This window comes from Brassica oleracea, unplaced genomic scaffold (genome assembly GCF_000695525.1).
Source record: "Brassica oleracea var. oleracea cultivar TO1000 unplaced genomic scaffold, BOL UnpScaffold00846, whole genome shotgun sequence".
NCBI lineage: Eukaryota > Viridiplantae > Streptophyta > Magnoliopsida > Brassicales > Brassicaceae > Brassica > Brassica oleracea.
The window spans coordinates 35829-52301 of NW_013617476.1; the positions used below are offsets into that span (position 1 = coordinate 35829).

At 34.0% G+C, this 16473-nt stretch overlaps 1 protein-coding gene across 1 annotated transcript; it reads left to right on the forward strand.

Moving 5' to 3' along the window:
- Positions 1 to 10904: 10904 nt before the first annotated feature.
- LOC106320190 (protein phosphatase 2C and cyclic nucleotide-binding/kinase domain-containing protein) lies at positions 10905 to 15402 on the forward strand. The gene is made up of 14 exons (XM_013758557.1): positions 10905 to 11936; positions 12032 to 12163; positions 12249 to 12479; positions 12546 to 12671; positions 12766 to 12828; positions 12900 to 12982; positions 13063 to 13294; positions 13385 to 13692; positions 13764 to 13851; positions 13924 to 14271; positions 14354 to 14419; positions 14527 to 14648; positions 14737 to 14893; positions 14980 to 15402. The coding sequence occupies exons 1-14, from the start codon at positions 10905 to 10907 to the stop codon at positions 15223 to 15225; spliced, it is 3234 nt and encodes a 1077-aa protein (XP_013614011.1). The 3' UTR covers positions 15226 to 15402.
- Positions 15403 to 16473: the final 1071 nt, after the last annotated feature.

The following is a 16473-nucleotide window of genomic DNA, read 5'->3' on the forward strand; positions in this document are numbered from 1 at the left end:
TGCATCATATTTATGCTTATACAGCCACAAAGAGTTAATCACATTAGCACCATAAGGCCTGGGTACTAGACTTCAAGTCTTATTCTTAATTTGAGCACCGTACTCTTTGGTCATTGCAGGATTCCAGTTCGGATCACTTAGAGCTTTTTGGTGGTTTGATGGGATTCTAGACACGGAAGAGACATGGAGGTTGAATATTTTCTTGGGTTTGACAATTCCAGCCTGACCTCTTGTGATCATTCGGTAGCGGGATGGAGCAAGAGGTTGCGTGGTGTTTAAGGTAGGTACTTGAGATGAAGGAACAAAAGGAGCAGTGGGAGTGCTCGTTGGTGTAGGTTGCACCTGAGGAGTCTCAAGTATTGACCTAAACATGGCAAAGGGGGTTTCGAAGCTATCCAAGAACCTGTTTGCGGTTCAGGTTTGGCAGCGGGGAAAGTTGACTCATCGAAAATCACATGTCTAGAGATGATGATTCGATTTGTTTTGAGGTCTAAACAGCGGTATCCCCTGTGGTGAATAGGGTAACCCAAAAAGAGACATGGTGTTGATCTTGGAGAGAGTTTATGAGCTGGAGAGTGGTTCATGTTAGGAAACGCATGACATCTGAATGTACGGAGATGATCGTACGTAGGGTGCTTGCCATAAATGAGGAAGTGAGGTGTTTTAGCTCCAATGGCTGAAGAAGGAAGAATATTAAGGACATGAACAACAGCGTGTAGAGCTTCAGGCCAGTATGAAGGGGGCATTTTCGCTTGGAACAAGAGAGTTCTAATGGCATTATTCACAGTCCTAATCATCCTCTCAGATTTTCCGTTTTGTTGAGAGGTGTAAGGACATGAGAAACGAACATTGATACCATTTTGAGCGAATGCTCTAGAAATTTTGAGTTCTTGTATTCACCACCATTATCACATTGAAACTCCCTGATATTGGCTTTGAACTGGGTTTTGACAAAAGAGGAAAAGTGGATGTATTTAGCAAACACATCACTTTTGTTTCTTAATGGATAAACCCATAAATAGTAAGAAAAATCATCAAGAAAAAGAACATACTATTTGATGCTTAGGCTAGGAACATGAGATGTCCATAAGTCTGAATGAATTAGATCAAATGGATGCAAGCTTTTATTTCCCGAAGTAAAGAAATGTTGTTTTAAGTGTTTCCCCAACTGACAAGCATTACAAAAAGGTAAGCTCTCTTTATTACAAACTAGAGAATTTGAAGAAATAACAGACCGAAGAGTCTCAGCAACGAAAACAGAGTGTTGGTGAGATGTTTTGAGCGAAGGTGGCACAGGGTAAAGATCGCCTGAAGAATCATTGCGGAGTATTGTTTTCTTGGTTTGCAGGTCCTTCACAGAAAAGACAAAAGGGTCAAATTCAACAATACACCAATTATCAGTAGTAAAACGTCGAACAAAAACAAGGTTTTTGACAATTTTGGGGGCAACAAGAACGTTTTGAAGTTTCAGAGGTCGTGTTGGAGAAGGTATAAACGAGCTACCAGTTTGTTTAATGGGTATAGAGGAACTGTTACCTACAACCACTGCATTTCCGGTGTTTAAACTGGTATATGGATTCATGGGCATCATCACACCTTGCATCTAGCTCATGTATGCTTCATTCTGTTCTTAATTTAAACACCGGAAATGCAGTGGTTGTAGGTAACAGTTCCTCTATACCCATTAAACAAACTGGTAGCTCGTTTATACCTTCTCCAACACGACCTCTGAAACTTCAAAACGTTCTTGTTGCCCCCAAAATTGTCAAAAACCTTGTTTTTGTTCGACGTTTTACTACTGATAATTGGTGTATTGTTGAATTTGACCCTTTTGTCTTTTCTGTGAAGGACCTGCAAACCAAGAAAACAATACTCCGCAGTGATTCTTCAGGCGATCTTTACCCTGTGCCACCTTCGCTCAAAACATCTCACCAACACTCTGTTTTCGTTGCTGAGACTCTTCGGTATGTTATTTCTTCAAATTCTCTAGTTTGTAATAAAGAGAGCTTACCTTTTTGTAATGCTTGTCAGTTGGGAAACACTTAAAACAACATTTCTTTACTTCGGGAAATAAAAGCTTGCATCCATTTGATCTAATTCATTCAGACTTATGGACATCTCATGTTCCTAGCCTAAGCATCAAATAGTATGTTCTTTTTCTTGATGATTTTTCTTACTATTTATGGGTTTATCCATTAAGAAACAAAAGTGATGTGTTTGCTAAATACATCCACTTTTCCTCTTTTGTCAAAACCCAGTTCAAAGCCAATATCAGGGAGTTTCAATGTGATAATGGTGGTGAATACAAGAACTCAAAATTTCTAGAGCATTCGCTCAAAATGGTATCAATGTTCGTTTCTCATGTCCTTACACCTCTCCTCTTCTTCCATGGTGTATCATCATCACCAGTAGGATTGGACGTACCGTCGACGTGTCCAAGGACATCGAAGGCTAAACAATGTGTCAAGAATAACTCACGCCAAGCATCATAATTGAAAAGCATCATAATTGAAGACGTCATGGTCAAGCACAAGCGGAATGTGCGTCTTAATGTTTGTGACTCCAAACGCCCGTTCCACCACAACCAGGATGGTTGATTTTGAAAACGGTACAGAACGAAGAGAAAAGAAGAAAAAAATTGGATCAAAAGAGCTATAGCTCTGATACCATGAAAGACTTTGTATTTCCTTAATCAAAACATAACGATCTACAAGATATTACTAGATTTTGACCCGCGCTTTTAAAGCGCGGGTTTATTTTTTTTTTTTTTAATTGACAAATATTTAGTAAATGTCATATTTCATATATTTGTGTTTTATTTTATAAAAGAGTTAAACTGTTTATCTTTCTTTATCGTGTTTCATTTTAAATGACTATTTATGTTTAAAAAATTAAACTTTATTTTTTAATGAATTAAGTTGGTATAACTCTGATAAATTAATTTTATTATGTGGTTAATATTTTAATTAGAAAAATTATATACTTTTAATAAAGATTTATACTTTTCAACGAAAAAATCAATTTTTTTTATGAATGCTTAAATTATATTAAGAAAAGAAAAAAAAATTAAGAATGGTTGAAAAAAAATTATTTGAACTTGGACTCAATGGCCCAAAGGAAAAAAAATGTGAGAATTGGATCTGATTTCTTAATCGGCCCAAATGGTCCAAGAGAGATCTGATGTGGACAGTGGGCTGGATCCGAAAAAAATGGCCCAATATAGATGTGTTATTAATATTACTTCATTGTCGTTAATGAAACATGCGATGTTAGTAAAGAAAGGACATGCTAAGGTAAAAATGACAATATGATTCTGTTTTAATAGTATAGATATGTACAGAGTTGTTATGAGATCTTCCTACAATCCAGGAGATATCTATTCTAACGTTTGACTATACAAAACTAACCGAGAATATCTTGGAATATTCTTTCAAAACTATATCATTACACTTTCGAAGGATGCATATAGTCAAGTTACTTTACAAACTTCGTGCATAACTCTAACGAAGGATATACACTCAAGCTGCTTATCATAACTTTAGGCCCGACTTATGTGGTCATTGCTTGGTTTCAAACTTCCAGTTAATCAGAGCGGGAAAACAAGTCTTTACAAACAAAAACCATTTTTTCACAGATGATTTTTAAAATTAGAAGATGAGCATATAACCGATGAAAAAACAAAAAAAAAAGTTATTAAATACATACATGATTGGCCGAGACAATGATGAGATGGATCGTTAATGATTGACGTGAAATTATGGATAAGGTAGGTTCCCATCTTTGTTAGGTATTAGGGATTTGCTTTTGTAATCGTTAGTAGTTAGGTTTAGGGTTGTATATGACTATAATAAAATTAATCCCTTATATATTAATCAAGGAGAATTACAATATATTTTTGTAGCCATGTATCATCACTACGATGATTTTTAGAATTTTTTTTAAAATAAATTGGTCTATAAAAATATATATTATATTTTTTATTAAATTAACTATCAAATTGATTCGTAGTATGCAAAATAATATTTTCAATTATTCCTTAGTTAAAGCTATGAAATTACCTAATAAGATTAACATATATATGACAATTAATCATGAATAATACATATTTGATAACAATTTTTGTATCTTTTTTTTTGTTTAATTTTATATTATTAAAAGAAATTAAACAATCACATTAAGCATATTAAAAAAATTATATGTTATATTTTTAATTTTTTAAAACGATTATAAATTACTAAAAATGGTAAAAGTTCCACATTAAAAATTTTGTGATCAGTGGTTTAATTTTTTTTGTTCAAACAAGATAAAATGATCATAAATCGTAAGAATACGAAGTCTCATTAATAAATATTTATATATATATATATATATATTAATATCATTTAAATTAAATTATATACTATATAAAAAATAAATAAATATGTTAATATCAAAATTTGCATTGAAAAATTATTGAGATCTTAATATTTTAATTTTGAAATTTGTATTGAAACATCTCACATTAATTTTTTTGTGATTAACCGTTTAAAATTTTGTTACAACAAGTATAGAAATGTTAATAAGATCATAGAAGTATGAAGTGTCAAAAATAAATATTTATATTAAAATAATATATATATATATATATATATATATATATATATATCAATATCACTAAAGTTTAATTATATCACATAAAGTAAATAAAATGATTGTTTTGTTTTATTCACCAAAAAACATGATTGTAAATTAACAAAAGGTATTTGTTTTGATTTATGTGCTTACTATAATGTATATACTTTTATGTATACAAACTGTTTTTAATAGATAGTTTATAATATGTTATTTGATCCTGATAATCCCAGAAATACACTTCTTCAAATTGAAGTGATTTTTAATATTGGCATCACTATATATATTATTTCATTCAGATTAAATAATTTAGTCTTGATTTTTATTCCTAAAAAGATTTTAATGAAATATCATGACAAGATTCCAATTACCTCATTTTGAGTTTTGTTTGGAGAATGAAAGATTAATTTGATCATTCGTCTAATGTTTGTTTCTCCCTAATATTTTTTCTAGTTATTATAATTGTAAGAAAGAGAAATTTCATGTTTACCACTTTAATGGTACCACTTTTCATCTTTACCACCACTAAAGGGATATTTTCAAAAGTACATTCTTCATTAAGTGGCAAAAGACTCTTACACCCTTGTTTTCTATATATATAATAAATCATTATTTAAATAAATAAATAAAAATTTTAAAATTTCTTTTTTTTTATGTTTTCAAATTATACTTTTTCAAATTCGTACTTTTTTATAATTTTTTTTTTTTTTTTTTTTTTTAAATTTTCGTTTTCAAAATCGAAAATTATGTTTGAAGCTATTTTTTAAAAAAAGATTTAATATTTTTTAAGTATATTTATATATTTATTAGAATCTTAAATTTCATATTTCAAAAACTCTACCCCACCTCTCAACTCTAAATCTAGACTAGTTAAACCTAGGGGTATAAGTGTCTTTTCCATTTCATTAAAAGTGATGGTAAAAGTGATTTGTAGACATGAAAAGTGGTAATATGAATGTGGTATTTGTGGCAATTTCCCTTGTAAGAATGAGATATTTAAATTATTTATTATAAGTTTTATGGTTTATGATTTAATAAATCAAACAGTTCGTAGTTTGTACATAGTTTACATATACTAGACGGTAAAGTATTATATATATTTCTATCGGTATACTCTTAAGTAACTAAACTTCAAAGACGTAGGTTAATAAAATAAATAATTTGTTTTGTAGTTCTAGAATTAGATGATTTATAGACCGAACTAGTGAATATATACTAGACATACATTTACATTTCGAGTCTGCACTTATATTCTATAAAAACTTGATATATTAGATTTGAACACTAACTTGTGAATAGAGTTTGCCGGTGGTTTTTTTTTTCAAAAAGTTGATTCTTAGATATGTATTTGGAGTGAAATTAATTTTTTACAAATTTTCATCTTTTTAAATTGATACTTATGTAATTCAACGGATTCACAGAAAAAAAACCACTTATGCAGAGTCAATAGTAAACAAATTGTGAGGAAAAAACTTAATCCTCTTTCGTCATTTTACAATCGATGTTGCCTATATGGTTTTGGTGATTTGTGTCAACCTGAAAACTTATTTTATTTTCGTGCATACGAAATCTTAAAAATAATTAAAATGAGCTATAATATATTAATTCTTCAACAACAATGATACATTTAAGAGAGCAATATTTATATTTGTCATTTTACAATCGGTAAAGATTCCAGTGTTGCAAAATGTTAAAACCGTTTAATGAACAAACATTAGTATAAAAAATTCATTATGTGCATGCGCGCAAGTTATCATCTAGTAACATATTAACAGTCGGTGGAAATATCTTTGCTGTCGTGGTTAGTTTAACTAGTAAAGATTATGTATATGTTAACCATTGTTTGTGTTAAAAAAACATTGTTAGAAAAAATCGTTATATGGCAATTAGACGCTACATAGAATTGTTTAATCGGACATCTAGACGCCTAAACTGATTTTTAAAAAATTAGTTCAAAATCAGTTTGTTTATAACCAATTCACCGTCTAGACAGACGTTTTATAAACCGTATAGACCAATTTTGAAAATATTGATTTTAACCATTTGATCTATTTTATGTTTATGGAGCCTCATACCAATTTCACACTCGCTATAGCGCCTCCGGAGCGGATCCACAAACGATGCGGTCTTGTATGACCGTGTATATGCATGCACATGTGTTCCATTCAGTATAATTATTTTGATGAGTGGTTTACTGATTAAAAAATAGGGAATTGCTCTCAATAACCAAACAAAAATCCAAATTAACTAATTAACCAATTTCACACTCTTTCTCCTCTTTTTTCTTTGTATCTCTCTTTGTCTTATTTCTACAAAACTAATTTTTTTTTTTGTTATTTTACAAATAACCCCTAAAAAATATAATGAAATAAAGGTGGGACATGCCAGAAAAAAAAGAACGCGAAGAAAATTGTTGGACCGCATGACAAATACACAGCGTAAATGTTCTGGTCTGAGTGTGGTCGTTCTTATATATATATTTTTTAGTTATGAATAAAAACAGAAAATGGTCTCTTAACTCGTTCAGTGTTGACACCTTAGTGATAAATAACAAGAGAAAAGAATTCAAAAAAAGTTCAAAAGAATGCAAGAGAGTTCAAGATATTTAAAAGGATTATGGTAAAGGATATTGTTAAAGTGAACAATAATTCGGCACACAGTAACTCTGATATTCCTTATATATATTGGGAATTTGCGATGAATAACCATAGATAGAATTTAATTAGGTCAACGGACATGCCACTGTAGATTTTTCAATAATACCAACTTTAACCCTATTCAATCTGACATAGAGGCTAGACCTATGAGTGACACAACTCCTTCCTTATCCATGCCAATACGGTTCTGTATTAATAATGAAGTTTTGAAACTGTAAGTAAGAAACTCTTTGTTGCAAAAGAAAAACAAAATAGAAACTAAACTTATCAGTACTTTCAATTTCCATTTCTCTTTCTTCAGCCTCTCTTCCATCCGCAAGCAACTATGTTCTAAAAGGTAGTTCAATCTATTTTTCACTTTTTAATCTATTTTTCACTTTTTAAAAGGTAGTTTTTTTAGACCATCTCTAGTAGTTCAATCTATTTTTCACTTTTTAAAAGGTAGTTTTTTTAGACCATCTCGAGTAGTTCAATCTATTTTTCACTTTTTAAAATAGAGTTAGAGTGACGAAAAAACAACTTACTTTAAATATAAATTATACTCATTTTTACTCTATTACAGAGTGAAAAATAGAATACCATTAAAACACTTTTATTTTAAACTCTATTAAAGTGGAAAATATAGTAGAGTTGGAGTAAGCTAAATTTATTTGGTTGCCCTAGAAAAAAAATCTTACTTATCTCTTATAGCCACCATCAGAGGCGGACGCAAGATCGTAATTAGATGGGGCACATGACATTTTTTCAGTATATTTAGTTCTAGAGTTGCAAGGCATTTCTTAAGTCGGTACTAATTATTGAAAGAAAAATAAAAATTAGATGAGGGCACATGCCCCCGTACGTTACTAAATGCGTCCGCCACTGGCCACCATCGAAAATATTAAAAAAAATCATTTTCCACTCTCATAATCTCTCTCTCTCACGAATTTCCCTCTTCTCTCTCTTGTTCTTCATCTGTTCTTAACCTAAACTCTCACAAAATATCTAATTCTCACAATCAGCCTATGTAATTTTATTCCAAACATATACTCTCGGTATCTTATGTTATAAGAAGTTTCTCAGAATTTTGATGCATATTACAAATAACATAAAGTGACGTCTATGGACTATGCATATACGTACCAATAACCTTCTGTACAAGTAAATAGCTAAAGTTTGTGTTTTGTTATGTACATCAAATCAAGTACCCCACAAGCGTAAAAAGCGCAATTAGACATGCGAAGCCTAGTACGTTTCTCTTAGATGTGTGACTCAAAAACTTTTTTAAGTTAAAAAGTTAAGATACGGTTTCTTATATTCCGCTTAGAACCCCACTTTAAAAATCCTCCATTGATCATTTTCATATCTTTCGACCAAAAGAAAATACAACGATAACTTAGATTAAGCATCTATCTACATACGTTTGATACACAATTTCTAATCCAAACAAACCTCTTTTGTTGTTGAACAATCCAAACAAGCCTTATAGAAAGTTATACATGTTATAAGTCTATAATGGATACAGCACTCCGATTGATCGAGTCGAACTTTTTATACTAAATATTTCGATGCTCTAATGGATTGAGGAAAAAAATCAATATATCACTAAAATGTTAATATGTACATATTAGCTTAAAAAAATTAATTAGTTATAGTGGTCTTTTTTTCCGTCTCTCTTATGCTATAAAAGTCTCAACATATCAACCGTCCAAAAGCAATGAAAGGGTACTGATGTTTGTTTTCAAACTAATTAAATACAGGTTAAAGGGTACTATATGATTGGAGAATAATAATTTAAGTAATAGTGGGGATTGGGAAGTAATGAAAAAGGGTAATGAGACACGATGTAATGGTAAATAATTTGAACGAGATTAGGTCGTAAGGGACCATTTCGCATTCAATAACCTCAAAAAGCTTTAGGTATCATTACAAATAAATGCCCCAACGTGGCTGCCCTTTTCACTTGTCTTCCCAACATCTTATCTCACTTATATTGATACGAGTGTTCTAACTTTTGATGTTTTTTTCCATAGATATTACATAGTCAATATATGTACATGTTGTAGTTCGAGAGTTACATTTTAGGTTTTTTAATAAACTAGTAAACAGCCACCGAAGGTTGTGTCACTTCCCGGTCCCTTTTTCTATAAGGGTTCTTGGTTCGATGATGAGTGTAGACAGGTACAACATATTGGTCTGAAAACTGTAATTTTTTGGATTATTTTTCCGAACAACAACATCGTCGCTAGGTGACTCACTCTCGTGCAGTTGGAGGTTGTCTCCTGTGCTTCGATTCTTTTAGCGGTTCTTTGTCGGGTTGATATGTAGCAAGATGCACGAGCCCTTGTTTCTAGGTTTGAAGGCGCCTATCTCTCGATAATACATGGTTTCCAATTATTTTTCTTTGACATTTACCATTTTATAGATCTCTCATTTTCTAATTTGTTTTTGAGCTTAAATCCTTTTATGGTTTTGGTTTCAAGTCTTTGTTGTCCTAGATTATCGTTGTTTAGTTTCAATTTCTACATTTTGTTACTTGTTTTTTCTATAGTCTCTGTAACAAATTAAAAAATCTGATATAAATTTTAATATTCTATCCTGAAGAAGAGAACAATGACCAAATTGTTATTCCATTTATTTTCAGGAAAATTGTATCATTTCCCAGTATAACTTTTTCAATCAGAATACACAGAATCAAAGCCTAAAACAATCCTACGTTATCACATACAAAAAATGTTTATTGAAGACAATTATAAATACAAAAATATCTCACTAGCAAAATAATAAATAAAGCAGTAAAAATCTCCTGTGACAATATATATTATTAAATCCATAAAAACAATTTATTTAGTTGAACAAACTATTGAAGTTCTGGTGTTGATAAGCGGTTTCTATGCGTTACAAAAAAAAGGTAGATGTTATCATTTGGTAAGCTGAGGACAGCTGCAGACTGCAGTATATCTCATTTATTTGGGAGTTTGAAAGTTTTGAATATTAGTACAATTATTATCTGGATGTATATGATTTATTTCTGTTCCAGCTGAGATTTCTATTCCATTTTCGTTCAATTACAATAAAAGTTAAGAAGACAAAAAAAACATAATTGTCATGAGTCCAAATCCAAAAGCGTTAGCTAACGATTCCCTCTATCCAAATGCTATGCACCTATTCGATTGGTCGTAACACAAACTAAAATAAAAGAAATAATAAATTCATTTGTTTAGACCCAAAAAAAAAAAAAAAAATCCTTCGATCTCGCTGCTGCAACGGTTCTCTCTTAGTTTCTTACTCGAAGTAGATCGAGAGAACTTGTGTGTTTCCCAATTCCTTCACTTTCAAAAGTTTTTCCTTATGATTTTTCTTTTGCCGTCAATTTTCTGTTAGAAAAAAGTTTTGTGTGATTCAGTTTACTCCACGGAATCTCTAATCTTCCAGATTCATTCTCATTGGTTGAAAATGAATTTCCTCCAGTATCTTCCTTAAGATTTTTCAGCCACATTTTTTTTTTTTCCTTTTTCGAAACTTTCCCGAGAAAAGTTTAATTAGTTTCTTTTTGCGTGGAAAAGTGAGGAAGAGTCGGAAGAAACTGTTTTGACTACCTCCTCCACTTGGGTTCATCTTTGGATTGATGAGTGTGGTGGTTTCGCCCTCAGAGTGATGGGTTGCGTCTACTCCAAAACTTGCATTGGTCAGATTTGCGCCACCAAAGAAGACAGCATCAGGCAACCTCCGCCTAAAGCTGCTTCGGCGGCGGCTGGGGAGAATCCGGTGTTCAATCCCTCTTCAGATGCGGGGGATGACGACGAGATTCACGAGCATAGCCTAAGCAGAGACCAGGAATGGGGAATCACGCGCCTTTCTAGGGTTTCCGCTCAGTTTCTACCACCTGACGGGTCTAGAATCGTAAAGGTTCCGTCTTGCAGCTACGAATTGAGATACTCGTTTCTCTCTCAGCGAGGGTATTACCCTGATGCTCTTGACAAGGCGAATCAAGACAGTTTCGCTATCCACACCCCCTTTGGGAGCAACTCGGACGATCACTTCTTCGGCGTGTTCGATGGTCACGGCGAGTTCGGCGCTCAGTGCTCGCAGTTCGTGAAGCGGAGACTCTGTGAGAATCTTCTAAGGCACGGGCGGTTTCGTGTAGACGCTGCTGAGGCTTGTAACGCGGCCTTCTTGAGCACGAACTCTCAGTTACATGCTGATTTCGTGGATGATAGTATGAGTGGGACAACGGCTATTACGGTTATGGTTAGAGGGACGACGATCTACGTGGCGAATGCTGGTGACTCCAGGGCGGTTTTAGCTGAGAAGAGGGACGGTGATCTTGTCGCTGTTGATTTGTCTATTGACCAGACTCCTTTTAGAGATGATGAGCTTGAAAGGGTGAAGCTTTGTGGAGCTAGAGTTCTTACTCTTGATCAGATTGAAGGTTTGAAGAATCCTGAGGTTCAGTGTTGGGGCACTGAGGAGGACGATGATGGAGACCCTCCCAGGCTTTGGGTTCCCAATGGGATGTATCCAGGAACTGCGTTTACGAGGAGTATTGGGGATTCTATTGCCGAGACGATTGGGGTTGTTGCTAACCCTGAGATTGCTGTTGTTGAGCTCACCCCGGATAATCCTTTCTTTGTGGTGGCTAGTGATGGTGTCTTTGAGTTTATCTCTAGCCAAACTGTTGTTGACATGGTAAGGTATTCTCTTCCCTTCACGTTCTTCTTGCTCATCTCTAGCCAAACTGTTGTAGTAGGCTCACACAAGTTGAATTCGTTTTTGTTTCTCAGGTTGCAAAACATAAGGATCCTCGAGATGCTTGTGCTGCAATTGTTGCTGAATCATATAGGCTATGGCTACAGTATGAAACTCGTACAGATGATATAACCATCATTGTTGTGCATATTAATGGCCTAAAAGATGTAAGAAAAGCTTCTTCTTGTAGACTATATATTTACCTTATTTTATTGTCTTTGTTGGATGCTCAGAATTTGAATATTTTCTTAGGATGCTCCTCGGCAGTTGACGAGTACAGGGACTCTGTTACAGCCTCCTATTCCACAAGTTGTGGAACTGACAGGTTCTGAATCTCCTTCCACCTTTGGATGGAACTCTAAAAACCAACGTGTGAGGCATGATCTATCTCGGGCTAGAATACGCGCTATTGAGAGTTCACTAGAGAATGGAAATGCTTGGGTTCCTCCATCTCCAGCCCATAGGAAAACCTGGGAAGAAGAAGTAAGAGTCCATGTCTTAAAGTCATTTTTGACATCTGAGGCTAAAAACTGATTTTTCTCACTGCAGGCACACATTGAGCGGGTATTGCGTGACCATTTCCTCTTCAGGAAACTCACTGATTCTCAATGCCAGGTTTTGCTGGACTGCATGCAAAGGCTTGAACTTAATCCAGGGGATGTAGTTGTGAAACAGGTCGAAGCATATTCCTCCTTGATCGCAGATTCTGCAACATACATTCATCATTTAACATCTGAGATCATAATCTCTCTGGTTTATTCTTTTGCAGGGTGGTGAAGGAGACTGCTTCTACGTTGTAGGTAGTGGAGAATTTGAGGTCTTGGCAACTCAGGTTTGTTGGATAGTAAGTTTTTTTGAGCTGTAAGAAGCTTTGAGCATTATTAACACTTTGTTTAATATTAGGATGAAAAGAATGGTGAGGTGCCTAGGATCTTGCAGCGGTATACAGCTGATAAACAATCATCATTCGGTGAACTCGCCTTGATGTGGGTGCTCTTCTTCACTTTATGTTATTAGTTTAAGAGAAGAAGTATTCTCTGTCTAATGTAGTTTCTTGTGGCGTCAGGCACAACAAGCCGCTTCAGGCTTCTGTGCGTTCAGTGGATCATGGAACACTGTGGGCCTTAAAAAGAGAAGACTTTCGAGGAATTCTGATGTCTGAGTTTACAAACTTACCATCCTTGAAGCTTCTACGTTCTGTTGATCTTCTCTCCCGTCTTACGATTTTGCAACTAAGCCATGTTGCAGAGTTTCTGTCCGTAGCTTCCTTTTCAGATGGACAAACTATAGTTACAAAGGTGAAGTTAGTTTTGCCTTTTTTTGTTAAGGTAAGGAACTTCATCTACTCCAACGAAACGTTTCTCATACCGTTTTTGTGAATGTTATAGGATGAAAAACTTCAGGGACTGCATGTTATCCAGAAGGGACTCGTGAGAATTACTTTTGGTGCAGAGTTATTGGAGAGTCAAAATGTTTCAAGCCTTGCATCTGAGATCACTAAAGAACATGATACCGAAACAGAAGTTTCCATAGAAAAGGAAGAAGGAAGTTACTTTGGTGAATGGGCTCTTCTGGGCGAACTCAAAGATTCCTTAAGTGCAGTTGCAGTTGGGGAAGTGGTCTGTGTGGTTTTAACAAAAGAAAAATTTGAGTCAGCGGTCGGCCCTTTGACCAATCTTGCAGATGACACTCACAAGTATGAAAACTACAACTTTCTTCATGACCCTTGTTGTTTAAGTATGTGTATATAATCGTTTTTCTGTTTAGGTCGAGACAATCTTCGTTCGATATATCAAAAGAATCAGCAAAAGTTACTGATACCACAACTCTTGCTAAAGCCACTCTTGCAGACTTGGTAAGCGATCTTACTCTTCACCAATGGCAAAACAGTTCTCCTCACTTCTATGTAATTTCGGTTTTTATCCAGGAATGGACAACATGCTTGAGTTCAACAGACTGCAGCGAGGTTGGGCTGGTGCATTTAAAAGACAAAGAAAATTTGCTCAGCTTGAAAAGGTTTTCAAAGCACAAGGTGAAGAAGCTAGGCAAAGAGGCACAAGTCTTGAAAGAGCGGAATCTGATGAAGAACGCAATAAAGCCCTCAGCTTTTGTTCCTGAGGTCTTGTGCACTTGTTCTGATCAAACATACGCAGCCATCTTACTGAACACTACTCTTGCTTGTCCTCTATCTTCATTGCTTCACTCTCCTATTGACGAGTCATCTGCCCGTTTCATTACCGCCTCATGTGTGTCTGCCTTGGAAGATATACACAAGGTTAAAACCTGTCCTTTAACATCTCTCTTTCATTTATAAGATTTTGCGGTCTGAAACTTTTGTGTACTTGTGGAATCTGTAGAACGGCATTCTCTTTAGAGGTTCATCTCCTGATTTGCTGATGTTGGATCAATCTGGATACCTTCAGGTCTGTGTTTTTTTTTTTTTTTTGGTTACATGGCTCTATTACTTTGCTCTCTCAGTTTCATTGTACACATTGTTAACCTGATGCTAATTATGATCTTGTTATTGTAGATTGTAGACTTCAGATTCGCCAAGAAACTGTCTGAGGAAAGAACATTTACAATATGTGGAAATGCAGATTATTTAGCACCTGAAATTGTTCAAGGCAAAGGCCATGGTTTTGCAGCTGACTGGTATTGATTCTCCCTTTCATGCATTCTTGTTCTCTCTTCTGTTTTTTGTTTTGTTTGTGTGTGTAACACTTAACATTGATTCGAGAAGGTGGGCACTTGGAGTTTTGATCTACTATATGCTAGAAGGGGAAATGCCATTTGGGTCATGGAGACAAAACGAGCTAGACACGTTTCAGAAAATTGCTAAAGGCCAACTAACTTTCCCTCGAGCTCTAAGTTCAGAAGCTCAAGATCTCATCACAAAGGTCTCTCTCATCTCCCATTGAAAGTTACGCCAGTCTTATCTCTCTTGTTTCACTGTTTTTACCTGCGTCTTAAACATCTTGTGTAGTTGCTTGAAGTTGATGAAAACCTGCGGTTCGGTAGCCAAGGAGGTCCTGAATCAATCAAGAAACATCCCTGGTTCAATGGACTCAACTGGGGAGCGATTAGTAGCCGCGGAGTTCAAGTTCCTCAAGAGATAGTCTTGCGCATTCATCACCATCTAGAGAATGATAACGCTCTTCCTCTAGAAACTTTACAATCAGTGGACACAACAGATGATCAAGATGCTCAAAACTGGCTTGAAGAATGGTAAAAAATAGACTTGAAACAAAATGCCCGGACTTGTATTTTTGTTCTCGTCCTCTTCATTTCAAAATTTACATGCTTTATAGAGCTGTAAACAAACAGTCATTGATGCTGAAAAACAAAGAGAGCTTAGCAGAATCTTTAAAAACCTTGATTCATGAAAAAGTTAAAAATCTTTTGATTGTGTGGTGGTGTACATAGGTGTGTATATGTTAAGATAATGGTTGAAGATCAGTCACCACCATCTATGTTTTGTGCTATGGCTGTATAGTCTAAATGATAAGATTTTGGAGAAAGATAAATGAATGAAATATGCACTGAAGTTGTTAAACATACTATTTCTATGTTGGAAATAAAGGTTGAACGTGGAAGCCAGACTGATTTAAATATTATGGAGCTATTATGGAGCAGTGTTTTTAAACGTCAAAATTGTATATAAAAATTATGGAGCTATTATGGAGCAGTGTTTTTAAACGTCAAAATTGTATATAAAAATGTTGTAATATATAGTGATTTATGAACAAGTAGGGTCTCCGGGCGGGTAAGCAAATAAACGAAATAATATAAATTTAATTTAATTTTGGTGAAATTTTAGTTTATTTTTAATTACAATTTCACAATTTTACTACAAATTTACTATTTTCTTTTAATTATATATCACTTCACAAATTAAAACCAGGTAATTAATGGTGTTGAATCACTATCCAAACATGATAATATCCAAAAAATATAGCTGGTCTTTGAAAAATGAGTAGAAAATGAATCCTCCAACATATGATAAAATAATATTTATTAGTTACCCATATGTTTTCTCAAAATTAGCATAACTCTTTTTAGTAACACTAGAAGGGTGCCCGCGCTTCGCGCATGATATTGTTTTATTGCTGTTAGATATGATTTTTTGGATGATGTAATTAAGTGGTCAGTTTTATTTGTAAAGAGAGTTATTTGATGTTTTATTGTGTTATGTAGTATTAGGTAATATGTTAATATATTATGTGTTTGTTTTTCAATAATGCGTTGTTGTGTGTATAATAGTACTTGTATGGTGAAGTGAGCTTCTAATGTAAATTATATTGAATTTTAATAACTTTGCATTTAGGCATTTGTTAATTTTAAGATTGATGGTTTTAGCGTCAGAATTGTATTTTAATTTGTCACATTTTTGAACATTACTCTTTTAAAATGTTTTTTGCCCATTCTCCATATTTTGACCTTGAACCGTCCCCATCTATGTAATTCGCTTACCTTTCCG